This window comes from Aptenodytes forsteri, unplaced genomic scaffold (assembly GCF_000699145.1).
Source record: "Aptenodytes forsteri isolate BGI_AS27 unplaced genomic scaffold, ASM69914v1 Scaffold155, whole genome shotgun sequence".
NCBI lineage: Eukaryota > Metazoa > Chordata > Aves > Sphenisciformes > Spheniscidae > Aptenodytes > Aptenodytes forsteri.
In genome coordinates, this window is record NW_008794446.1 from 8,936,240 (window position 1) to 8,959,673 (window position 23,434).

General features: G+C 41.8%; 1 protein-coding gene across 2 annotated transcripts in view; it reads left to right on the forward strand.

Moving 5' to 3' along the window:
* SPATA13 (spermatogenesis associated 13) overlaps positions 1-23,434 on the forward strand; it is a 49,743-nt gene that overhangs the window by 22,137 nt on the left and 4,172 nt on the right. The window contains exons 1-9 of one of the 2 annotated variants that reach the window (XM_009290242.1): positions 6,404-6,475; positions 8,980-9,116; positions 9,541-9,720; positions 10,703-10,888; positions 13,637-13,816; positions 14,461-14,693; positions 17,101-17,230; positions 17,792-18,164; positions 22,197-22,271. In XM_009290242.1, coding sequence (XP_009288517.1) covers positions 6,421-6,475; positions 8,980-9,116; positions 9,541-9,720; positions 10,703-10,888; positions 13,637-13,816; positions 14,461-14,693; positions 17,101-17,230; positions 17,792-18,164; positions 22,197-22,271 — 1,549 coding nt within the window. In that variant the 5' untranslated portion in view covers positions 6,404-6,420. Of the gene's footprint in view, positions 1-6,403; positions 6,476-8,979; positions 9,117-9,540; positions 9,721-10,702; positions 10,889-13,636; positions 13,817-14,460; positions 14,694-17,100; positions 17,231-17,791; positions 18,165-22,196; positions 22,272-23,434 lie in introns of those variants that run through there. The other variant, XM_009290241.1, reaches the window with a different exon arrangement.

Consider the following 23,434-nt stretch of genomic DNA (forward strand, 5'->3'; position numbering starts at 1 on the left):
TAAGTCACCTAAATGTAGTCTAAATGTAGGTACCTACATAGGAGTTAAACATTTGAACACCCATTACAGGCAGTGGAGGTCTAGGGCTTGATTCAGTTACCCACCCCAGGGTCCAGATGCGTGTGGGTTACCTGAGTACCAGCTGGCAGATATGACAGAGAACCTATGGGAGACCTATTCCTTTCTTCAGTGGCAGCTGGAGGCCAACAGGATATACAAAATACTTAAAATGGCGCTAAGTATCTACGTTTAAACAACTGATCTGAGGCCCTAGCCATTGCAGTCAATGAAGGTTAGAGTAGGAACTGCCTTTGGATGAGATGACTTGCTCTCTCAGCTGTTTTAAGTGTGACCAATACCTGCTGATTTAGATGGTTCGTTCAAATGTGGATTCTGGCATTTAGATTAAGAAATTTAAATGTCTTTAATTCAAGTAGTATCCTGTCCTGGATGTTTGCCTACAATGTTAAACTACCGTCAAGGTTTTCCCAGTTCATCAAGGTTGGGTAACTGAGTAGGTTTCATCCTGTGTGGAGCACAGCTCAGGAACTGAGGTGCAGATAAACTGGCTGTTGGGGAGAGGAGATTTTCAGGTTCTCCATCGCTATCACCGATCAAATAAACAACCCCCCCCCCAAATATGTTATTTGCCATGGAAGTGAACAAACAGAAGTTATTAATCACTCCTCGAGAGAAAACAGTTCCCTGCTTGCTACCATCTTGCTACCCTGTCCTTGCTCCCCCACCCCAAAAGAGTGACGATATAAGTAGGACAATATGCAGGAAATGCAAATTCCCGGGTTACAACACCGAGTGCCATGTTTGTGATTACCAGGAGGTGGGTGGAATATGTCTGATGTTGCAAGCACCTCCATGGCAGTTGCTGTATTCTGTGGCCAAAGTGCCTGAAAAGATCAGGGAGGCAGAAAGACTCATGGGCAGGACCTGAAGGGGCATCATGAAATCCACTACCGCAGGCTAAGCAGTCCCAGTGTTGCTGGGGACAGAAAAGCCTCTGGACCAGAGGATGATGGCTATGTGATACTTTGAAGGATGGGACTCAACTTATGGGAAAAGATAAAAACTATGCTGGTGGGTAATGGGATTGTTAGTCACATAGATAGCAGGATGATGATGTAAACAGGACCTAGCAGTGTGTTGGGAGCAGCTGGTGCGTCAGGTGAAGCACCTAGGCAGTCCTAGGGGCTCCGGAGGGGAGGTGATAGCTGTGGGGCAGGTGGGTGCCAGGGAGAGTGTGATGGACAGGAGGCAAGCACTGGAGGCAAAACTGAAGCTGTCAGGTAGAAGCTAAAAGACCAGGAGCCCAATGGTAAAATTGTCCAAAGTGCTGCCAATACCACGCTCAGTGTCAGACAGAGAGGCCTTTTTACCTCCAGGCACCTTCATGCAGAAAGTTGTATTAAAAAGAGGGAGATTTAGATTATTTATGAACTGAGGAATGTTTGAAATAAAAAGATCCTTTGTTTTCTAAACCAAAACAAAAGCAGGCTGCTGACATGCAAATCAAGAGATTATGGAGTAGTTTCTAAACAAAGAATTAGGGGAAAGCTGGCAAGGTGAAATAATACACAGTATAGGACAACACATCTTTTACAGGTGATGTTAATGATCACTGCATCGTCAAATGAAGGATGTGGCAGAAGCTGACAAAACTCAAGCAAGAAATAGTCAGGAACAGTTGGACAAATGTTGTTTAAAGAGGATTTAGAAAAACAGGCAACCCTGCCAGCAATAGTGAAAGTTTAAAAAGTAAGATGGAGAAATAAACATATTTTTAAAGAAGCTAGATGGCATATGTCAGAAACTTGGTTGAAGGAAGATAACCAGTAGAGCATAACCAGCATATCACCATTGTGCAAGCTGTATAGGAATAACAGGAAAGATTGTACCAGTGAAAGAGGGTCTCTAACATATTAAAGAACAACTAAGAGCCAAATCAGATAAACAAATTTACGTTTTTGGGTGTCTCATAAATAACTCCTTGATGCAGCTAATCAGGAGACCTACAGGAAGGGAAACAATTCTTGAACTGCTCCTGAGGTGTGTGCAGGATCACACATAAGAGCTACTCTGTAAGGGTGGGATGTGTCTCATCTGACTCTACAGACTTCTAAGCTAAGCTAGGTGACCTTGACTGGAAGAAACAGGTAATTTAGGGTGCCGTTCATTGACCAAATACAGACAGATAATGAATCTTGCCCTCTGTGTCCATAATGCACTCTGAGCCAATATCCTTGCAAGGGTGAGAAGAGTAAAAAAACCCATTACAGTATGTGTTTTAATTTAAAAGAGGGAAAGTAAATAAAAGTGAGAAGTCATTTACGTTAACAAAGGAATTTAAAGGAGCAGAAAAAGGTGTTGAATGCTTGCAGGCAGCACAGAGAGTGTTCAAGGACAGCATATTAGATCCTTAGAGCAAATTCATGTCACCTGTAAAAACAGAATTTGGAAACACCAGAAAAGGGTTCTCTCATTAAACACAGGGGAAAAGAATCTATCAGAAGAAATAAGGCATCCTTCAGATTGTTGAATTGTATCCAAATAGAAAAAAAACCCAAACTCTAGCAATTTTGATGTAAAGCTACAGGAACGTAGAAACAATTTGCTAAAGATATAAAAACTATGTCCTTTTTAAAAAATATGAGAACCTGGTAGACTACCAGACAGTTTGCAGGCAATGTAAGTGACTGAGAAATAAAACCTGAGCTCAAATTAGATAAGGATCTGTCTCAAAATGTCAGTAAAAGTTTTAGAGTAATGAATAGTAACAAATTGCCAGAATCAAGACTTCTAAAGGGATTTAAGAATGACATTGCTGAGCTACTCCCTCAGCATGGAATTCATTCCTCAAAAATTACCTCGGTACAAGGAGGAAGGCAGCAATGGGATAACCATTTATAAAGAAGTGTCAGTGGGCAGTAGACCACTGAGTCTGACATAATAGTATGTAGAATGTATAAAGAACGTATTTAGGACTTAGAAACTATAACAGAGAGTAACATCAACAGACTGGTGGACCCTTATGATGAAGAAGAGTCCATGTGCCCTATGTAGAGGGAAGCTGTGCCCCACAAATGGATTAGGTTTTCTGAAAAAAATCACTGATGATGTGACCAAGGGGATTCAGTAAGTACAGGCTACTTGGATCTCCAAAAGGCCTCTGATGATCTCTTACAAATGTCTCTTCATAGAGGCCTGGGATAAGAGCAAAGATCCTCCCATGCTTGAACAAGTGAGTAAGCACTAAGTAACGGAGAGGAGGAAAGTGGTCAGTTTTCCTAAGGAGAGAGCTCACGAGTGGAGTCAGATGTTCAGTGTCTTCACAATTAATGTGGGAAGGGAGGTATAGAATGAAGTAATTCTTGCTTGTGTGCTAAATTATTCACGGTAGTCAAAGCACAAGCTACTTGAACAGAGTTGCAGAAGGATTTCACAATACCGAGACACAACGTACTGCACTGGCGGCAGGTGAATTCGTGTTGATAAAGGCAAGGTAGCGCACATGGAGGAACACGAGCCTGGTATGCTTGCAGAAGAATGGACTTTGACCTGGATATTGCCATTCAGGAAGAGTTCTTGCAATCCTAACAGGTAATTAAAGTGTTAGTTCAGTGCATAGTAACAGTCAAAACAGTAAATAAAAGGGCAGGAATTTGTAGGAAGGGAATAGAGAACAAAACAGAAGGCTCAATTGTGCCACTGGTGTGGCATGTGGGGGCCATCTCCCCGTTCTGTTCCACTTCAGAAGGCATTTTTTTACAGGGGACGATACAGAGAAACGCAAAAGGACAAGAAAACCTACTCGGTGTCTCTGTGTGAGGAATGATCAACGCAGCTAGGGCTCTGCAACTTGGAAAAAAGGACAATAGGGGAATAAAAGTGATTGGCATAGGAAAAATGAACAGATAATAGTTATTGTTTCCAATAATGTAAGAACTAAAGAGCACCAAATGAAATCATCAGATAGCAAGTTCAAAATAAAAGATAGTTTTATTTCATCACGCTCTATACAATTGAACTATGAAACTAAATGCTACACATAATATTTCACATCCCAAAAGTTTACAGAAATTCAGAAAGTGGTTTGAAAAATTCAGTTCATTAAACACAAAGGTATCACTTCTGCCCCAGGAGGGATCTGACTCTGATCTGCAGATAGCTGGAATTTAGGAAAGTACATCAGAAAAATGCCATTACATGCCTCATCTATTTTTATGTTATTACCTGGGCATCTGCTACTGGCTGCTTTCAGAGCAGTGGGTGCGGGGGAACTTTGGTTTGCTCCAGGGTAGAGGGTCCTATGATACCAGAGGGGTATCTAGAACTGGATTTTCTTGAGGCGGGTAAACTAGCTTTTAATTTTAGTATTTTAGTATGTGCTACCCACAGCCTTTTCAGAGTGCCCTGCACAGTGGGTAAGCCAGCTCGGCATGCATTTGGACAGGGTCACTGTGGACTGCCACTACAAAGGACAGCCTGCGCCTCCTCCTGTCCCTGGCTGATCCTGCGAGGAAACGAACCCGCCACCAGCTCACCCCAAACGAGTACTTTTGTGGTGGTTCAGTTTGTGGCTGCACAGTCGCTAGATGTGCCCGTGCAGAGGAGGGAGAACAGATCCCCTCCTCCCTGGCAGCATCCCCCAGTGGCACTGGGTTAGTCTTCGGGCAAAATCACACAGTCCGTTCCATTCTGCAAAAAGCAAACCAAATGACTGTTTTTCAGAGATTGTTTTTAAAGTGTCTTCTAGAAGAGCTGTGTGGGGTTTGATCTCATTTTCCTTTGGCAGTTCAGCTGTTTTTCCCCTACGGGTAGGGGTTTGACATGACAGAGAGCTTGTGCTTTGGCTGATTAAAAGCGTGAAGCCTTCACTTGCAGGTCCCAGGATCATCAGCACTTCGGCGTCACTTATGTTTGCTGGGTTGTGGTTTTTTAATGATTTGTGCCGAGAAAAATGTGTGAGTTTGTGTATAAACATCTTATAATATGTGGTAGCTTGTTTTTACTGTGCTATCCAACAAGTGTCCTTGCAGCAAGAAATAATAGGGAAGTTTGGGGATTCAGAACAGCATTCCTATCAGTCTCCTGTGCAGTGCAGCACAGTCTGGATTTTTGTAGGAAGATGGCATTAGTATTGCAGGGCGATGTTTGGCCTTTCCTTCTGCATCTGAGGCAGCGCTAGGGGAAACCATGTGATTTCAGTGGGTGTTGAGAGGTCGCTGTGTGCAGAAATGCCTCCAGGGTTTTGTGAACACGTCCCTGGTGAAGGCAGTCCCCAGTTAAAGGACAGGCTCAGCTGAGCAACGCAGTTTGCAGGTAAAGAATGAGCCATAAATATTATGGAGCTTTCCAAACCGTAAATGTAGTGCTGTGTACAAGCACAGGTTGCAGCAGGCTTTGCGCTCTGCTGATGGGAGCAGCTCCTGCCTTTGCTTCCAGTGCATGAACTGATGCAGCTTCACTGCACAACGACGCAGATGTACGGGTGGTAAACGCTGGCCGATGGTGAATGAATAAGGTTGTGCTCTGGCTGGGTCAGTCCCAGTGAAAGCCGGACTATTTGGGTGCTTTCCTGCTTCATTCCCTATTTTCTGGAGGAGCTAAATTAAGTTTGTAGTTTGAGTGAGAAAATGTCTCCGTCCTCCCCTCTTTTCCTGGGAGCAGTCTGCTGCAGCCTTAACACTTTGTCTGCTTGTGCCCTAAATAACGATACAGCATTTGCCTGTGAAGCAAGAGAAGTTTTAATAGCCATGCAAAAAATACCTTCATTGTGTACTTCTACTGGAATTTTAACCAGTATAATATAACAAAGATAGACCAATACTCTGAACAGTGTTGTAATACAAGGAACTCCCAGCTCCCATCCAAATAGTCTTTCCCTTTGAATTGCAGTCATTTGAATATAGATCGAAATCGCATTAAGCTGCTTTAATGAAAAACAAATGTACTCCTTGGCTTGCTGCGTTCGAGATGTTCAGGCACTTTGGGAGCGGTCTGGGCGGCGCAGGCGGCTGCAGGCACAGCGCGGCCGGGGCCAGGCAGCCAGGTTTTTGTTTCTTTTCTGGAACTTCCTCCCTAAGGGCACCCCATGATGTCAGCTAGCCGTGAGCTCACGGCAGCCAGGCAGGACGCGCGGCCAGGCTGTTTTCTGCGCTGTCGGTAGCTCAGAGCCTTTTGTGATCCTCCACCAGCCCTTTTGGATCAAGCATCACCTGTTAGAGGTCACAGTTCCCAGCCGCGCTTGGCCTCGGAGGCACAGCTGGGAGCTGAAGGCAGCGAACAGGCTGTTTCTCTGCGCTGTCGGTAGCTCAGAGCCTTTTGTGATCCTCCACCAGCCCTTTAGGATCAAGCATCACCTGTTAGAGGTCAAACCCTTGCCCTGGGGTTGAGTCTGACGGCAGCATGGTAGCCAGGGGGGGAATGGCACGATTTTGGAGCCTGGAGAGCCTTCAGATGGGTATGTATGAGTAGAACATGCTCTCTCTCTTGCTGTTTTTTGCAGTGTTTTTAGATTGAACTGATTAACTGTGGCACTCAGGGGGCCTGATTCTGATCACACTTATACTGTGTCATCCATGGGAGCCTGCAGCCTTACACTGGTGACAAAGCTGCTAGGAGATCAGAATCAGACCCAGGCTGTCTTTTAAGTTTTTGCATCCCGTTGGTGCGATCAGGAAAGCCCACCCCTACCTCTGATATTTCTGTCTGTAAACAATAGAGGAATAGATGCAGAATGCAAGCGACTGATTTTTGCTTGAGTCTAACAATGAAAACAATGTAAGCGTGTTGGTTTGGTACAGAATAACGAACAGTTATCAGTCCCAAAATTGCAGTAATTTTTCATCTGGAGCCAAATGAATTAGGTTATTTTGATGTGCCGTTGTTACTGGAACAAATCAACAGACAGTACTGATAGTAGTGGAGGTGTATAAAGGATCACTGGGATTAATTTTTTTTGGTGTTGCTTTATAAGCTAAAAATTGATTTAATGAATTATTTATTTGCAGATTTTTTTAATAAAGCAGTTCCAGTAAGTTTCACAAGATGTATTTTAAAAGTTTATCAATGCTCAGATTTATGAGTCTGTAGGGAAAAAAAAATTTTGTGTTTTTAGATAGGGATTCTGCATCCTCCCTGGTTAGGCAGATTATACCATTAATGTAAGTGTATATGTAAAATGCTGGGGAGTAGAAGAGAACAGTCAAATAGCTGTCTTCTGTTACATCAAGACTGTGCCATATTTTTCCACTTTTAAAGGAAAGAAAAATCTTCCAAGTTTTTTAGTGAATCTGTGCAGTAATCAGCTTTGATCTCTCTTGCAAATTAATACCCAAATGACCAAAGATGCTAGTGATGGTATGAGTGCCCATAAGGAGGGGGTTGAATTGTTTGTCCCTATAAGGTAAATAACGGATAGGCAGCGGCATGCCTGTTAGTTGTGTAGGTGTGTGGAGTAAAGCCAGGAGTCATCTCTTTGCGACTCTCACCCATCCGGAGCCCAGAGTTCGGCAGGCAGGCGGTACCCAGGCTTGAAGCAGGGCAGAGAAGAGGCAGGGTCAGGGCCCTGCTGCTCGGCCTTGCTGCTATGTGGAAGTGGCAGGTTCAATAACTCCGCTTAAAGGTCCCTTCCCAGGCACTTGGGAGTGAGAGACATGCTCTGCAGGCTGCATGGCAATTTATCTGGGACACAGTAACCATTAGAAAAGGAGTTCAGTGCGAGCAGCCCATTCTGAATTTTATTTTTTAAATTTTTTATTTTCTACTTTTTATTTTTTATTGGATTTTTGAGCACTGTATGATCTTCAGACTCTCTAGTTATTCACGGCTTGGGCCTGCCATAGGAGTAAATCTTTAGGCATAAATTAACAAGGACCAGAGAGTGCACTCAAGCACTGGGCCACTGGTCATGAACACTTCTTGATTACTAGCTCATCCCCTGATCTGTTGGAACATTACAGCCAGCTTTCAAAGGCAAACCTGCTCTGAAAGGGTCTAGCACTGAGCAGTGTGGACGTGAGTCAGTCAGTATTACTTGGTCCAGAGATCAGTCCCCAGTCCTCTTCATCTGCCAGTACAGAGATGATTGCCAAAAGGATCTACCACCCGGTGATGTACCCCAAATGCGTTTTACAGTTTTATACAGTAACTGCAGATTTACATGTGCATAATGACAGTCACTTACATGATGCTTCTCTTGGTTTATGTGGCTGTGTAATAAGATGAAGCCCATCTTAGTTCTGGCCTCTATTTCTTTACAAAGCTGCCTTTTTAGTCAGAAAATGTACAGTTGTCAAACCAAGAATTTTTTGTGATTTGGGGCAATTAGAACAAGTTTTTTCTCAGGCAGTTACACCGTGCTCAGTCCAGACTCCCCATCCCCTTGGGCCTCCCCGTAGGTACCTCAGTGCTGCCGGAGCCTCCCCCAGCACGTGGGAGAGGTGGCGGCAGCCGGCTCAGAGCAGGGGCTGTGGCGTGGGCTGCCCACGCCTCTCACGGGTGGGTGGGCACGGAGGTGTTGGGTCGTTACATCCCTGCAGGGGATGTGGCGATGTGACGGCACCCAGCCTGGGACTGACAGCGGCCCCCTCTGACTGCCGGGGGCCCATTGGAGCTCTCTCATCTGCCATGTGGGAAATGGCGTTGAGACCTCCCTTCTGATTCAGGTCATTTGAGATTTCCTCTGGGTAAACAATAAATAAATAATGGTTGTGGTTCTATTTTTTGCACACAAAAAGGAGAATTTCTCAGTTTCGTCAGCTGCTAAATGAGAAAAATTCCGAAGAGTAAAAACTACTTAATGGAGGAAAACGGGTTTTCCTGAGAGCTCTGTTGCCCTCCACTTCTGTTGTTATTGTTATATTCGTGACAACAAAGACAACTTCTCAGCAATTCCTCTTGCATTGTTTTTCTGGGGGAATCATAAAAATGATGAAGCAAACAGCTGTTGCACCTTTGTTTTAGTTGCTGCAGATGGTGGGACTGAATCTTCGGCCTTAGTCGACGACAATGGCAGTGAGGAAGATTACAGTTACGAGGAGCTCTGCCAAGCCACTCCCAGGTACCTGCAGCCCGGAGGGGAACAGCTAGCAATTAATGAGGTAACGTCCTGGGCTTTGCATTGCTGTAACGACGGGGGGTGGGTGCATGGTGGTATTTTCCACAGGTCTGAGGTTTCATATTAATAAAAAGTGCAATGGCAGTAGCCAGCATAGCGAAGAATCCAGCAGCCGTGGTGTCCTGTCTCTGGCAGGGCCCACGAGCAGATGCCAAGGGAAGAGCACAGTGACTAGTACTTCACTGGGAGTGTAACTCGTTAGCCTATGTAACTGCCCTGGAGTAGGACTCTAATTGTTCTCACTAATAAATATACGCATAGGTTTCTGAAAATCCAGAATTTTAGTTTTATCCTGTAATAGGAGTAATCATGGGCACCCTAGTGAGGTATTTTGATCTTTTAGTAATTTATAAACAGTTCATTGCTTATCTTATGTCCTTCACAACCTTATTTTCTTCCCATCTCAGCTGATAAGCGATGGCAGCATTGTCTATGCAGAAGCTCTCTGGGACCATGTGACTATGGATGATCAAGAGCTGGGCTTCAAAGCTGGAGATGTCATTAGAGTCCTAGAAGCTTCCAACAAAGACTGGTGGTGGGGAAGAAACGAGGATAAGGAAGCCTGGTTTCCAGCTAGCTTTGTCAGGGTGAGTAACTCTCTTGCTTTTGCACCATTGTCACGTGAGATTCCCAGCAGAGCGCAACAGCAATGGTCATGGCATTACATTTAAGTGAAGGGCCTGATCCTCAGCATCTTTGTATCTGAACATCAGTGGTGTAACTCCTAATGACTTCACAAGGAAAATAGCAATAGAGATTCACACCCCAAGATCCCTTAGCTCCTCTGACACGTTTTACTCTGGCTTCTTTCTTTGTGTGGTCCTTTTGTAACCAAAGGAATTTCTCAAGCAGAAATGAGCGCAGCAGAAGGCTCAACCAGGAGCAAGGAGTGCATACGGAGAGGACACAGCAGTTTTCATGAGGGAGTGGGGAAAGCTATGCTGCAGGGATTTCTTGGTAAAATAGGGCTTAATTTATTATCACAACATGTAGGAATCTGGTTCACAGTCTGGACTCCCCAGTCAGAACTCAGCCAGATTAATGACAGTCTAACTCTTGAATGGTATAAAATCGAACTATGTTTTAGAAATTAATTTAAAGTACTTTTTGAGAGCCTGTAATGAAGCTTGGGCTACACTGTATGAAGTACTACACAAAGTGCAAGAGATGGTTCCTGCCTTTGCCCTTCCTAGATCTCCAGCCAACATGGGCAATCAGACAAAAGCTGAAAAATGAGGTGCTGTTATCCACATCGTACAGATTATTAGTAAGGGTCAGAAATAAGCTTAAGTCTGAAAAATACACAGGCAACACAACATGGTATCTCTCAGATACTGTGAGTAGAAAGCCATGTATTTAACCAGACAGAAATCTCAACACTTTATTTGAATATGCAGTGGGTACAATGAAATAAATCCTGTTGTGGAACCCTCTCTATAAGGTAAGAATGGGAACATTTCTGTTCTCTTAATTGTCCTCTCTTAATTGTAAGAAGTTTGTAACAGTTTTATCACATTTTGTAAAAGTTTGCTGCTTAACTCTAGTTTGTTTTGTTTGTTCTGGCTGCAGCTGCGAGTTAATCAGGAAGAAGTGCCAGAAAATTGTAGTAGTATTCAGGATGAAGAACAAGATGCAGATATTAGCAAGCATCGTCAGAAAATAGCTGAAAACAAGGATCAGATGAGAACCAACGTTATACAGGAAATTATGAACACAGAACGAGTCTATATCAAGCATCTCAAGGACATCTGTGAGGTACATGCTTTAACCTGAGGGCATTCTGCTGACCTAATGTGAACAAAACATCCCACATAAGTTGAGAACCGGAGTGGTTTCTCATATCAAAATATTCCCAATTGCACTTCTGAGGCTGTCAGTCAGACCCTTCTTGTGTCCTGTTATGGCTTTCCTCTCTGCCGGGTGCCACAAGGCACTGCTTCCTTTTTAAAAAAAAAACATTCCACTTTTGACATGGAAAAAGTGCTTTGCTTATCTGACTGCTATTTCCATAATAATGAGAGAAGGAAGTCCAGTTTATTTAGAACTTTTTAACACTTCGTTTAAATAGAAAACTTTCAGTAACTTTAATAAAATCAATTACAGTTCAGGGACAAAACTTCTTGAAAGTAACTTGCAAAGAGAATGTTTGCTGGGTGAGATTTTTTTTTGTTTTCTCCAGCAAAGAGATTTTTGCTGGATGCTTAGTAGCTATGAAGAAGTCTTTAAAGGTGTTTTAGAACTACCTTGCTTGTTTGAACCATAAAATGGGGAGGGTTCTGCTTTTTGTTCAAATTTTGTTGGAGGCTCACACTTGGACAAGAAGCTTCTTAATACTTTTCACTGAAGTTTGCCTGTTCTGATGTGGACTGTGACGCATTTGACCTGTATTTGACTTGTATTTGTGGTTAGCATCTAGAAGGGTGCTAAGCGACCTACCAAAATATTCTTTGTACCCTTAGTTTGCTAGGTCTCTCTCTGTATTTGTCATGTTGTCATCCTTTAGTCCACCACTCATCATTAGATTCGTTCATGGACAACAAAGTAGACAAGACAGCGGTATTTTTGGAAATTTTTTTTTTTTTTTTTTTTTTTTTTTGTTTTTAGATCAGGCCTTTATGCATTTTGAAGAAAGAAAAAAGGGAAAACAAAAAGACAGAAATTGGTTGCTAATTGGCTAATTTCAAAAGATTAAAATGTAAGTTTGGTCATTTAGATTCACTATTTACTTAAGTGAGTAAGCTTGACTGTGTGCCTAAAAGATCAGGGAGGAATTTGTACACGCAGCTGTGTCGCTGCCATGGTTAGCTGAGTTCTAGGACATGACTTTCATATTTTACTGACCTATTAATTCTTAGACTGATATTAATAATTATTTTTATCTAATGCATATATTCTATACCCCTTTTTTAAAATCTGACATGCCTCTTGAGTTTAGTACAAGAGAGCAAACACACATTTTCCTAGTAGAGAAGTGATGCTCCATGTTCAACATGTGGGGTAGAGGTGGTCTGCTTTCCTCAAAGTGAATCTGTAGGGTGGTGCAAGCAGGACATAACGCTGAAAATATACTCAAGTAAGACTAAGCCGGAAAAGCTACTGCACATAGTAATCCAAATTTGCAGGCTCTGCACTAGAATGAATCACTAGGGCTGGTGCAGTCAGGATCATGAAGCTGGAGTATACCCAGAAAAACATTTTACATTCAAGAAGTGTCTGCAGTCCACATTATAAGAGCTGCACAGGCATTAGTTTTCCTTGTCGGAGTTATCCTCCTAACAGTACTAAATGTGGTAGCTGGCTTGCAGCGTAGCCACTTCATAGCTCTCAGAGCAGATGGCTGTGGAGGAGACAGGAATATTTATTACAGTGCCAGCAATATTCAGGGTCGCTTCCTGGTAAACCTCACCGGAGCAATTGGAAGGCTTTTTACAGCTGTTTGCTCCCAAAGCAATTTGGGGGAAACCCGCCTGAAAGCAGCTAAACGGAGGAGCCTGGCAGATAACCCCTATCATACCAGTTAACCTTCGCACTCATCTGTACCCCGGCGCCATAGCTGATATGAGAGTATGAGCACAGCAGCTATTCCTGGATATTCAGCCCCTGCACTGTATACTCCTCGCCACGCTCAGCTTTGTGGGACAGGTACCTGAGGATGTGCCGGCTGTGCGTGGCAGCTGCTGCTGCGTGTTTCAGCCCTAAGAGGCCCTCGATCGTACCTTTGCTTCTCAGCTATGTGAATGCCGATGCAATCTCATGTCGGTTACTGATGGCAGAGCAGAATTTGCTCCCAGGACATTTTAAAACTGGAGGACTCAGTTGTGTATCTGCTTAACACTGGATACGAATAAAGTGAACTGGACCCCTGTGGTGTTCTTAAAAGTAAAGAGAAAAAAACTGGAAAAGTGATTATATTTTCATGTGCGGTCTTGCCAATACTGTTACCTCCTGCCAATACCATACGGATTTTACCAAACAGCAGCATTCTGAATGCGTTATAATACATTCTTCATTTTGCTTCTCTGGCTTAGACTGTGCCCTACTTACCTACTGGTTAAGGAACCAGTACTTTAGCCCTGGTAGAAATTGTTCTTGTGTTAATTGTTTTAGGGTTTATTCTTATCCACATAGAGAAGAACTGTTATGGCACAGAGAAATTGCTATGAAAAAGCGCGGCAGCTAAAGTAGTAGCATGCACGGGCCTTACACCGGCCTTGCCTCCAGCCTGGCGGGTAGGTGTAACAAGGAGATGCGAATGGGCTTTACACACTCTGCAGGTTTCTGGTTCATTTACGGTACTGTGAGACGGAAGTCGGACTGCAAGAACCAATGTGTAAACAGTTCAGATGCAAATCTGAAATTGCATGTCCATGTGAGTGTGTATGGCTGGGAAATCACTCACCTGCCTGTAGGTCACAGGGGTTTTGCCAGCTCAAATGGGCTTGTTCAGGGTAGGACCTGTTTTCACATCTTCAAACTAAAGAGGTTTTTTTATTTCATTTCCAGGGTTATATTCGGCAGTGTCGCAAACATACAGGAATGTTCACCGCAGCTCAGTTAAGCACCATTTTTGGAAATATTGAAGATATTTACAAGTTCCAAAGGAAGTTTCTGAAGGATCTTGAGAAACAGTACAACAAAGAAGAACCTCATCTAAGTGAAATAGGGTCATGTTTTCTTCAACATGTACGTTGCAAAAGTTGATTTTATTTATGAAATTAACAAAATATGATAACAAAATGCTGAATTACCATGTTAGGAGGGGATTTTAGTAACAAGTGCTTATCAAATACTAAACTATGTATAAGTAGCATTTTAGAATGTAAAATAATTTACAGTTAAAGAATTATTTAATTGTTTTAGATTTCTCCTCATCTTTAGCAAGCATGTAACTTTGTACACAATTTTAAGTTTCCTTTTCAAAACTGTAATGACCACAGATAAGCTGGACTATTTGCAGTGATCTCATATTGTGCATGCAAAAACTTCCTAAAGAAAATAAGGAAAGAAGGTGGTGGGGAAAGAGGCTGTGAGTTCATGATAGACACTTGCTAAGCCTATAGCTGTCTTCCCAAAGAAAAGTACTTCTAAAAGTGGGTTTGATTATCCTCACTCAATGGAGGCCTCTATTTCTGTGTTCTTACAAAGAAGGTACATAGTTTTGACAGTTACAAAGTAGATTTCTGCATAGTTTCAAGGCTGATCAGTCTGGAAACAATATAGGAAATGGATTAATTAATTTAATTAGATATAATAGATGTTACAAAAATATCTTTCCTCCTTTATAGACAAATACTTTAGTTAAAGCTTTGACTTTTTTTTTTTTATAGCAAGAAGGCTTTGCTATTTATTCAGAGTATTGTAACAATCATCCCAGTGCCTGCATTGAACTTGCCAAACTAATGAAACAGGGCAAATACCGTCACTTCTTTGAGGCCTGTCGCTTGCTTCAGCAGATGATTGACATTGCCATTGATGGCTTTCTTCTCACGCCCGTTCAGAAAATCTGCAAGTACCCTCTGCAGCTTGCAGAATTGCTCAAATACACCACTCAGGAGCACAGGTGAGAGAATGAAAAAAACAAATCTTACGATAGTAATAACACCTAATTACTCAAGCTTTCTGGGTGACACAACACTGAGGCTTTTGAGATCTGGAACAAAGCTCCCATTGACCACTATAGACAGGAGCTCCGTCCTAGATGGGCATCTTGGAACCATCACAAATATTAACAAAAACAGTATCTGAAAATGCAGCATAGGGGACTGACAGGATGCAAGGCAGAATGAGGAATAAGTGAAAGAGGGAGAAGGAAAGGAAGAAGGTGCTGAAATAGGATGCAGGGAGGATGTGTAAATCAGAGTGAAAAAAAGCCAACGTGTCAAAGAAATGAAGGAGACGGAAATCCACGGAAGAAAGGGAGAAGCTGCATGAATGTTGTGGACACAAGAAAAGGTAAAGAGGGCCTTAGAAAAAAACACAATCTGAGCAAGTTTGGAGGTAATGTTTTTTAGAAACTTCTTAATAATAAACATTGCCTTTGTTTGCAATAAAGTCCAGATATTAGATTTTCAGCTGGGATAAATAAGAATTGAAGTTGCAGGTTATGAGCCTTTCTAGTATACCCCTGAGCTGATTAAATATTTGACTAAATTAAGATTTTATCTTTAAATGTCTGCCTTTTTACCTTGTACAACTGCAAGAAAAATGTTCCATTGTGACCCCTGTGCTCAAAGTCCAAATGCAGCCTGAGGCAATGCTTCCTTGGCCAAAGTCTGCACTTCTTTAACCTTGAGAAAACTCCCCCTGGAGACCACAGGATTTTTGCCAGGGGCGAAATATAGGGGATGTGAAGTACTGACATTCAGGTGTGAAATGCCTCCATTCAGTTCTGTGGCTACCTGGGAAGTCCTGCAATAACAATTACTAACATGGGTATCTCTTTCACTGCTACCAATTTTAGAAAGATTATTCTGTGAGCTATTAAACCTGCAGATGAAATGACAGGGAGGTCTTGCCACCTTCCACCCATAGTACCTGTTTTCCTCTTCTGTGGCACAGCATCCAGAGATGCCTACAAGCACAGACAGGTGCTCAGTGTACAGAGATGCTCACAAACAGGCAGGCCCACACCCACACGGAGCCTTGGTAAAGCTCCAGCCAACTGGGTTTTTTGGTAGCTTTTTGTTTTGTTTTCATAAAAAGTTTGAAGATCCGATGTGCGCAGCCTGCCATGAAGGCCACAGGTTATGCAGCAAGTGCGGAATAACGTTACACACCAATAGAGAAAGAAGGAACTGAGATAAGGAAGGGCAAGAGTAGCAGTGTGGATATCATGCGGTCACCCTGTGGGACATCTCCCTGACATTAGTAGAATCTTGTTATTGTTAATCTCACTTTTTGTATACAGTGTGGCAGAAAAGAGTTTTCATAGATATAAATAGAGGAGAGTAACGTGCAGATTTAGAAGGGAAGCGCATCCATCAGCAGCAGCTGATGAAAATAGGAACTGAGACAGAAGCAGATAAAAACGACAGCGAGGCTGACCCCTTTGCAGGATTTATTTCTGGCTCGTGCTGTTTTCTACCTCTGGCCCCCTTTTCTGCAAGAGGCGTTCTGATAAAGGACGGAAGGCAGCTGCTCTGCTGGGACTCTAAGGCGAGAAACACGTCTCTTTCCTTCTCTTCTCAGAGACTCCATTTGAGGAAGGTGAAGGAGTGATGGATGCTATTCAAAGGGGAATGAAAACCTGCCTGCAGGTTGAGGAGATTCACAAGCATGTGGGGAGCTCAGGGAAAGAAGGAGGGGAGCAGAGCAATGGAATAAGGGCAGGAGGCTTGCATTTGACCTGGAGCAGGCAGGGGAAGGTGACCATCTTGGCTCTCACACACTTGTTGCATGAAAACAGTCTGCATTGTCTCCTTTAATTCCTCTCTTCGGTGCCCATGTTCTTGGGTCCCTCGCTCACCCTGTTTGAGGTTGCTTTCGGTATTTTTCCTGCCCACATAGTGTTCTCTGTTTGCGTTCATTGACCCAGCCATTGGGAACAAGAAGGAGAAAATACAGTTGTTAAACATGATTGAAGGAATGCCCTTCCCAATAAAATCGCACTAAAATCTTGCTTAAAAACAAATTCCTTCGGTGAAATGTGGGTATCGCTGATACAATGGGAGTTTTACCATTGTTTTCAGTAGAGACAGTATTGCACTTCATTAATCTACCTCCTTTGCCTCCTTCCACCAGTTTAATAATTTGCTCCTGGACAAAGCCTAGCAGTACAGCAGCACTGAATTGTACAGACTGCCATGTGAGGTTCAGGATAGCTGAGAATCAGGTTTCTCTTATTTAAGTACCCTGAGTAGAGGGATAAATGGGTAATGTGGGCTAATACTTCAAGCAGTGTGTCACAGTCTGTGATTGCATCATATCCATTGCATAAGTGATCTTTGAAATGTGCCTACATTTCACAGTGATTATAACAACATAAAAGCTGCATATGAGGCTATGAAGAACGTAGCGTGCTTGATCAATGAGCGAAAACGAAGACTAGAAAGCATAGACAAGATTGCTCATTGGCAAGTCTCTATCGTAGACTGGGAGGTAAGTGTCAGCCTGTCCCTTTCCTGAGCAAAGGTACTGTGTACAGTACTTCATGTCCTCTACAGGATACATCTTTCTGCGTAGTAGGTAGCTCATGGTGTCTACTTTTCAACTGGTCATTGCTCGGTTAAAAGTCCAGTTGCTTCATTTGCAGTGAATCTGTTAATGATTACCTTGTTTATAAATCAGGAAAAGCAGCATGTATTAACATGGACACTTGTCTTTGAGATGACACTGGATTGAGATGACAAAATGGATTTTTTTAAAATGCTAGACATATAGAATCTCCTTTGGATTTTTGGTAGTTCTGTCAGAACTTGAACCTGCTTCACTGACTTTAATGAGTTTCCTCCTGATTTATGCAGAAGTAAAGTAGAGCAGAACCGCATTCATTGAATTTGCCTGTATGAGATTATCTACGTTCTACGACATTTTCAAATCTAATAATAAAAATACAAGAAAAACAAATGAACTTAAGACTTGATTATAAAATGAGACTGGTTAGCCACACAGTAAGATCTTAAAATATTATTTACTTATTACATATATATATCTTCTTAGGGACCAGATGTGTTAGCCAGAAGCTCAGAACTGATCCACTCAGGAGAACTGACCAAAATATCAAAGCAAGGCAAAAGCCAGCAAAGGACTTTCTTCCTTTTTGACCATCAGCTTGTGTTCTGTAAGAAGGACTTACTGAGAAGGGACATCTTGTATTATAAGGATCGTATTGACATGGATGAGATGGAAATTGTGGACACCGAAGATGGCAGAGACAAAGACTTCTACATTAATGTCAAGAATGCTTTTAAGATAATAAACAGAGCAACAGAAGAGATTCATTTGTTCTGTGCAAAAAAACAGGAGGATAAAAAGAGATGGATGGAGGCATGCGAAAGCGAAAGGAGAAGAGTTCAGGAAGACAAGGAAATGGGTGAGTGGAAGGATTTCCTCTCTAAAAGGTGATAAAAACAAAGGGGAATGTTCTTGCTTTTACACTTCTTTATGCCTTGTGCAGATGTGCGCTCTGCCTTCTGGGACTGGTGTCCCTTTCTTACCCGACATGACCTTTAGCTGTGTAAATGAAGCCTGTTCAGGTGTGTTTGCTCTGTCATTGTGGGCCAAAGGTCCAGGGCAGTTAGCTATGACATCCGTGTCCCAGCGTAACCCATGTGATTCTGGTGCATTACGGAGCAGAATGAGAGATGCGATATGACAAGATGCAATTCACAAAGACCAATCAATAATAAAAATATATCCAAAATCCTAGCACTTTTGTATGAGTCTTGGCCCAAAACATCTGTTTGTAAAGGACACTTTATTATAAAGCCAAGCAGCAATAATTGTAGATTTATACTGTCAATGTCATACAATGGCACCTCCTGTGTTGAGGAGACCTGTGCAGTTGCATAGTATCATTGGTTACAAACCCAACGACAGCAGCACTGGGCAGTTTACAGAGAAATGAAGCCTAACCTTGAGTGAGCAGGGAAAAAGGTAGCAACTCCTAGGATCAGCTTTAGACTCACAGCCTGTGGGACACTCTAAGGACAGTGTCTTCTGTATGAATGTACATTAGGATTGTTTTGTTTTGTTTTTTTTTTTTTGCATAGTTTCATGCTTCCTTTAAGATCAGTGACAAAAGCTCCAGCAAAATCTCATTGGCAAAACATACACAAAGAAGACGGCAACACTAATAAGAAAAATAAAACTCTTTTTAATATTCCTAAAGAAGTAATGAAAATATTAGTGCATATCTGTGTGTTGACTGCATGAGAACTTCTCCTTTTTATAACAGTCTTCAGGCTTAGGCTTTGGATGACAGCAGGTTAAAATTGGAAGTCCGGTGAAGTGGATGATATAGCTCAGAAATTATTAAAATTTAAACAAAATGCCAAATCTCATATTCCATGTTCACTTAAAACACCTCGTCAGAAGACTAGGGAGACAGGAATAACCCTTAGATTACAAATGTAAACCTTTTAACCTTAGTGGCTTTCTCTTGTTTGATACTGTTCTAAATATGACAAAAATAAGGCCTCCTCCATATGTATTGTAGATAGTCCGTAAGTCGAAGAAAATACTTTCAAGTTTACCAATTCATACTCTAAAACCCGTTTTAACTCTTCCCCATTGCACCAACTGTTGCAATTAACCCCAGTCATCTCGAGTCTAGACTAAACAATGAAGCAGCCACAGCTAAACTTTCCTCAAACTTTCCAAACTTTTCAAAACCAACTCTTCTCCTGTGCTGAACATCACGGTGTGACATTATGATCCTGTTGGGCACAACACTGATGGCTTTCGTGAGTTTCTCTGCTCAGTCACCTTGTGCTCATGGGGATGGGTGGTGGCTGTCTTTCCTAAACAGAACTCTGAAATGAAGTGGGTACTGCAAAAGGGTGAAGGTGATCAGAAGGTAATAAAGCAATGCAGAGGATCTGATGATGAGTGTCCAAACAATCCCTCTTACAACAAAGTTACAGAAAGCCTCCTCTCCAGCATACGACAAGAACAGTAGTACAGTCATATGGAAGGACGATATGGAATAAATCACAGCTCCTGCACTTTTGTGAGTAGCTCTCCAGCTGCGATGCTGGATGACAAGAACAGTAGTACAGTCATATGGAAGGACGATATGGAATAAATCACAGCTCCTGCACTTTTGTGAGTAGGACTGAGCAAAAGAAAATAAAATGTGAACATTTTCCATTCCCATCCTTTCTGAGGAGCATTCTTGAGCTCTTCAAATCTGTATCTATACCTTCTCCTGCAGTGGTTGCTTTATGGAGCACCGGGAGAGTATGTTGAGCGGGCTAAATGCTATATGTCAGGGTGTTTCTGAGGCTCACACTACTGCTTGCCCTGGGCAGCAGCAGGTCTGTCTTGTGCAGGCAGTGGGGTGTTACCATTCCTTCTAAGTGACACTGCTGCAGAAATCCCCAAGTGTGAGGAAACTGCAAAGGTGTAGCAGCTACAGCCTTAAATGTCATTAGTTATTCTACTGGGACCTCATGAAAATCAACATATGATATTAAAAAGGGAAACCATCCAACAGTGGTAGCAGTGATAATGATGAGATTTGTTGTAACAGCACTAACCCTTATTTAGGGCTGGGTCACAAATTCCCACAGTGCTGAGCACAAGGATTGCAAGGGAGGGTCCATCGTGCTTGCTGCTCTTCAGGCATTGTGCAATATAGTGAAGAAAATTCAGTATGATGAGAAACTGTATTTTGATAATGCCACATAGGCACCTGCAGTCTTTTCTGCCCATGTAACATCCAGCCTTCTGGAAACTTGCTTTTCAAATGTCGCAACTCATTATTCCGATGTACCTGTTTTGGCACATGAACCAGAGGAAAGATAGCTGAGTTGTAATAGCTAATGTCCATTTGGTCTTGCCAGTCACAATTTTTTTTCCACGTTTTCTCCATTACTCAGAAGACTGCTTCTTTTCTAAAATTTCATTTTTTTGGCATAATTGAACATTTCCTTTAGCCAAAACCAGTGGAAAGGCGCCAGTATTCTCAACCTCAGATTTAAATTTATCTTGTTGATTTTGTAAGCTATCTTGCTGGACTTGACACAAAGCCTCTAATCTAACCATTCAGAGAACAAATACTCTTCCAATTCAGAACTGCAAATGGCATTTTACTTCTATTTTCAAAGACACTTTGGTGTGAGTCACTGTCTCCCAAACCATATATAGCTTTTCTTAGCTTTTATGAATATATGGGAAGAAAAGGCCACAGCCGAAAAATCCTTCTCCAAACCGCTAATAATAACCCTAAGAAAGTGGTCTGATCTCTGTTGATGAAATTGCTTTCAGGTTTTTTAATCTGTTTCCTTGTTTCTATAAAGGAAAAAAAACCCTGCAGAATAAAAAAAACTTCTGCTACCCCAAAATTACGGCTACCTGCTGTTGTATTGTAAGTTAATACGCTGATTTGTAATAACTTCTTCATAAGTTCAGGCTAAAAAAGTAAAGGGAGTTTTAAAAGTATAGAGAAGTGCGGGAAGATGCAAAACGGAACCAAACCAGACGCTTCATTCTGACTTTGAATTGCAACTTCTGTGCTCTTTATGTGCATATGAGTGAAATGAGTGACAGCATGTGCACCCTGTTGTCTCCTTGTGCAAACGTAACATATCCATGTATCTCAACTGTCTTGTGCGCAGGGAGAGGAGACTGGAGTAGCCTGTACATGGGCTCCAGACAACACCAGTCACTGGTGTCACCTTTCATAGCAGATGTCTGGCATCTCTGTACTCAGCACAGATCAGTCAAACACCTGTCACATGATAGTAAATAGTATAGGATTGACCACATACTATAGCATCATGTAAGTCATACAAGTATGCAAACAAGTACATGAGAGTACAGCTGGAGAGAGGGATCCAGACCCAGTCTGGTGCAGCCACAGCCACGTCACAGCCTGCTTCGGTGTCTGGCAGATTATGTGATACTGTCTTCTCCGAGTGGAGGGAAAGATATCCAAATTTGTACTACTGCAACACCAGCGACTTCAATTTGTTACCCCAAGTTAGCTCAGAGTGAGTGAAAAAAGAAACAGATTCTGCATTTGTGATCTATTACTTCGTGGCTTGTAGCTTTCAGAAGTGTTAATTTACACTTTTTTTTAATCTCTTGTTATCTGGACTTAGCTATAAAAAGAACTTTTGTGTGGTTAGTACCTCAGTAATTGCCATTTGCAGGAACTGGAAAGCAGCTTTTCCCAGTAATCTACAGGCAAATTAATGTTCCTATTGTTATCCCAGTGAAAAGCAATCTTTAAATTTATATGACAAAGTAAAACATACTTCTAAAAACTTCAGGTATATTACTATTAAGATTTACTAAAAATTGTTTAAAATATGGTTTACTTATTTGTTTTAATTTAATGTAATCAAGTATTAGATACAGTTTTTTTATACCAGTGCCCTAATATTACACTTTGACATAGGAATGGAAATCTCAGAAACCCAGAAGAAACAAGCCATGCAGAATGCCCGTAAGTCAAGGCATGGAAAAATTAAAGGTGGGTGTTCAGAATTGCTTTACATTCTTACTGTGTTCCAGTGTTCTTTATGTTAGGAAATAGCACAATCTGGCTATGGTTGAGTTCTTCAATCTTTTAAAAAATTTTCATGGTTTACATGGAGTTCAAATAATTTCCATTAACCTGTATTTTAATACCAAATTCCAATGCCTTTGGAAACTGTCTACTAAATCAGCTCCCCGGTCTCCTGGGGGAGAGACTTGCCTTCAGACAGGCAAGTCAGTATTCTCTTTATTAGAGAAGAAACTGAAGAGGTAAGGCAAGCTGTTTATTTAAGGATGTAAGAAAATGCACGCAGAGATTAAATTAGAAATGAGGGTTACTGATTCCTTCCTTTGCTTTTACTCAAACAGCTTGTTCTTCTTTAGCAATTCTGTGCTTTGTTTAAAATATCCTAAAGTCCTTTTTGCAAGCCATGTGTTGCTGTATTTATGATAATAAACTCAAAATGGCTTCCTTCTGTCCTGGACTAGAAGGAAGGATAGGCTAGAAACGTGTTTCTCTGGAAACAGCTTTTTTATTCCTTTTCTCTCTCAGAAAATGCACCGTGATTTTGTCCTTTTCTATCTTCAGGTCAAATTTGGGTAAATCTCTAGTGTGTTGAGAGAATAAACTGAGCAAGTGGGACCACATTAAGTCTGAAGGAGTGAAGAAGTTGATGTTAGGTAGTCCTCTGCTGCCTGGAATTAATATTATTAAAGCATTTTCTCTTTATCAATCACTAGATACTTATAAAACCTGTCCAGATTTTCAGGGGAGTGGCTGAAGATTGTGATCAGGAGATTCTGTTCAGAATGCACAAAGGTCAAAGTCTGAGAACATTAGCCTGGAAAAATATTTTCCAAATTGAAGAAATAACGTTTATGTTGGTAGCAATATTTTACCCAGCCTTATTCTGAGATTTGACTAAAATACGAGTATCTACTGTGTTGTCATTCCTTTGAAATACCAGAATTTACTTGTGCAAACAATATAGCCAGGCTATGGGAAACTGCTGCTTATTTTTGGTAATTCTGTAATGTTATTTTTACTGGTATTACTCTCTTCTTAAGCCAAATCAATGCAGCAATTAAAAAGTCTAACATCAGAAAAGGTAACCTTTAGTAGTGCTTCTGTTCAGGATCATGGCAAAATTCATACTG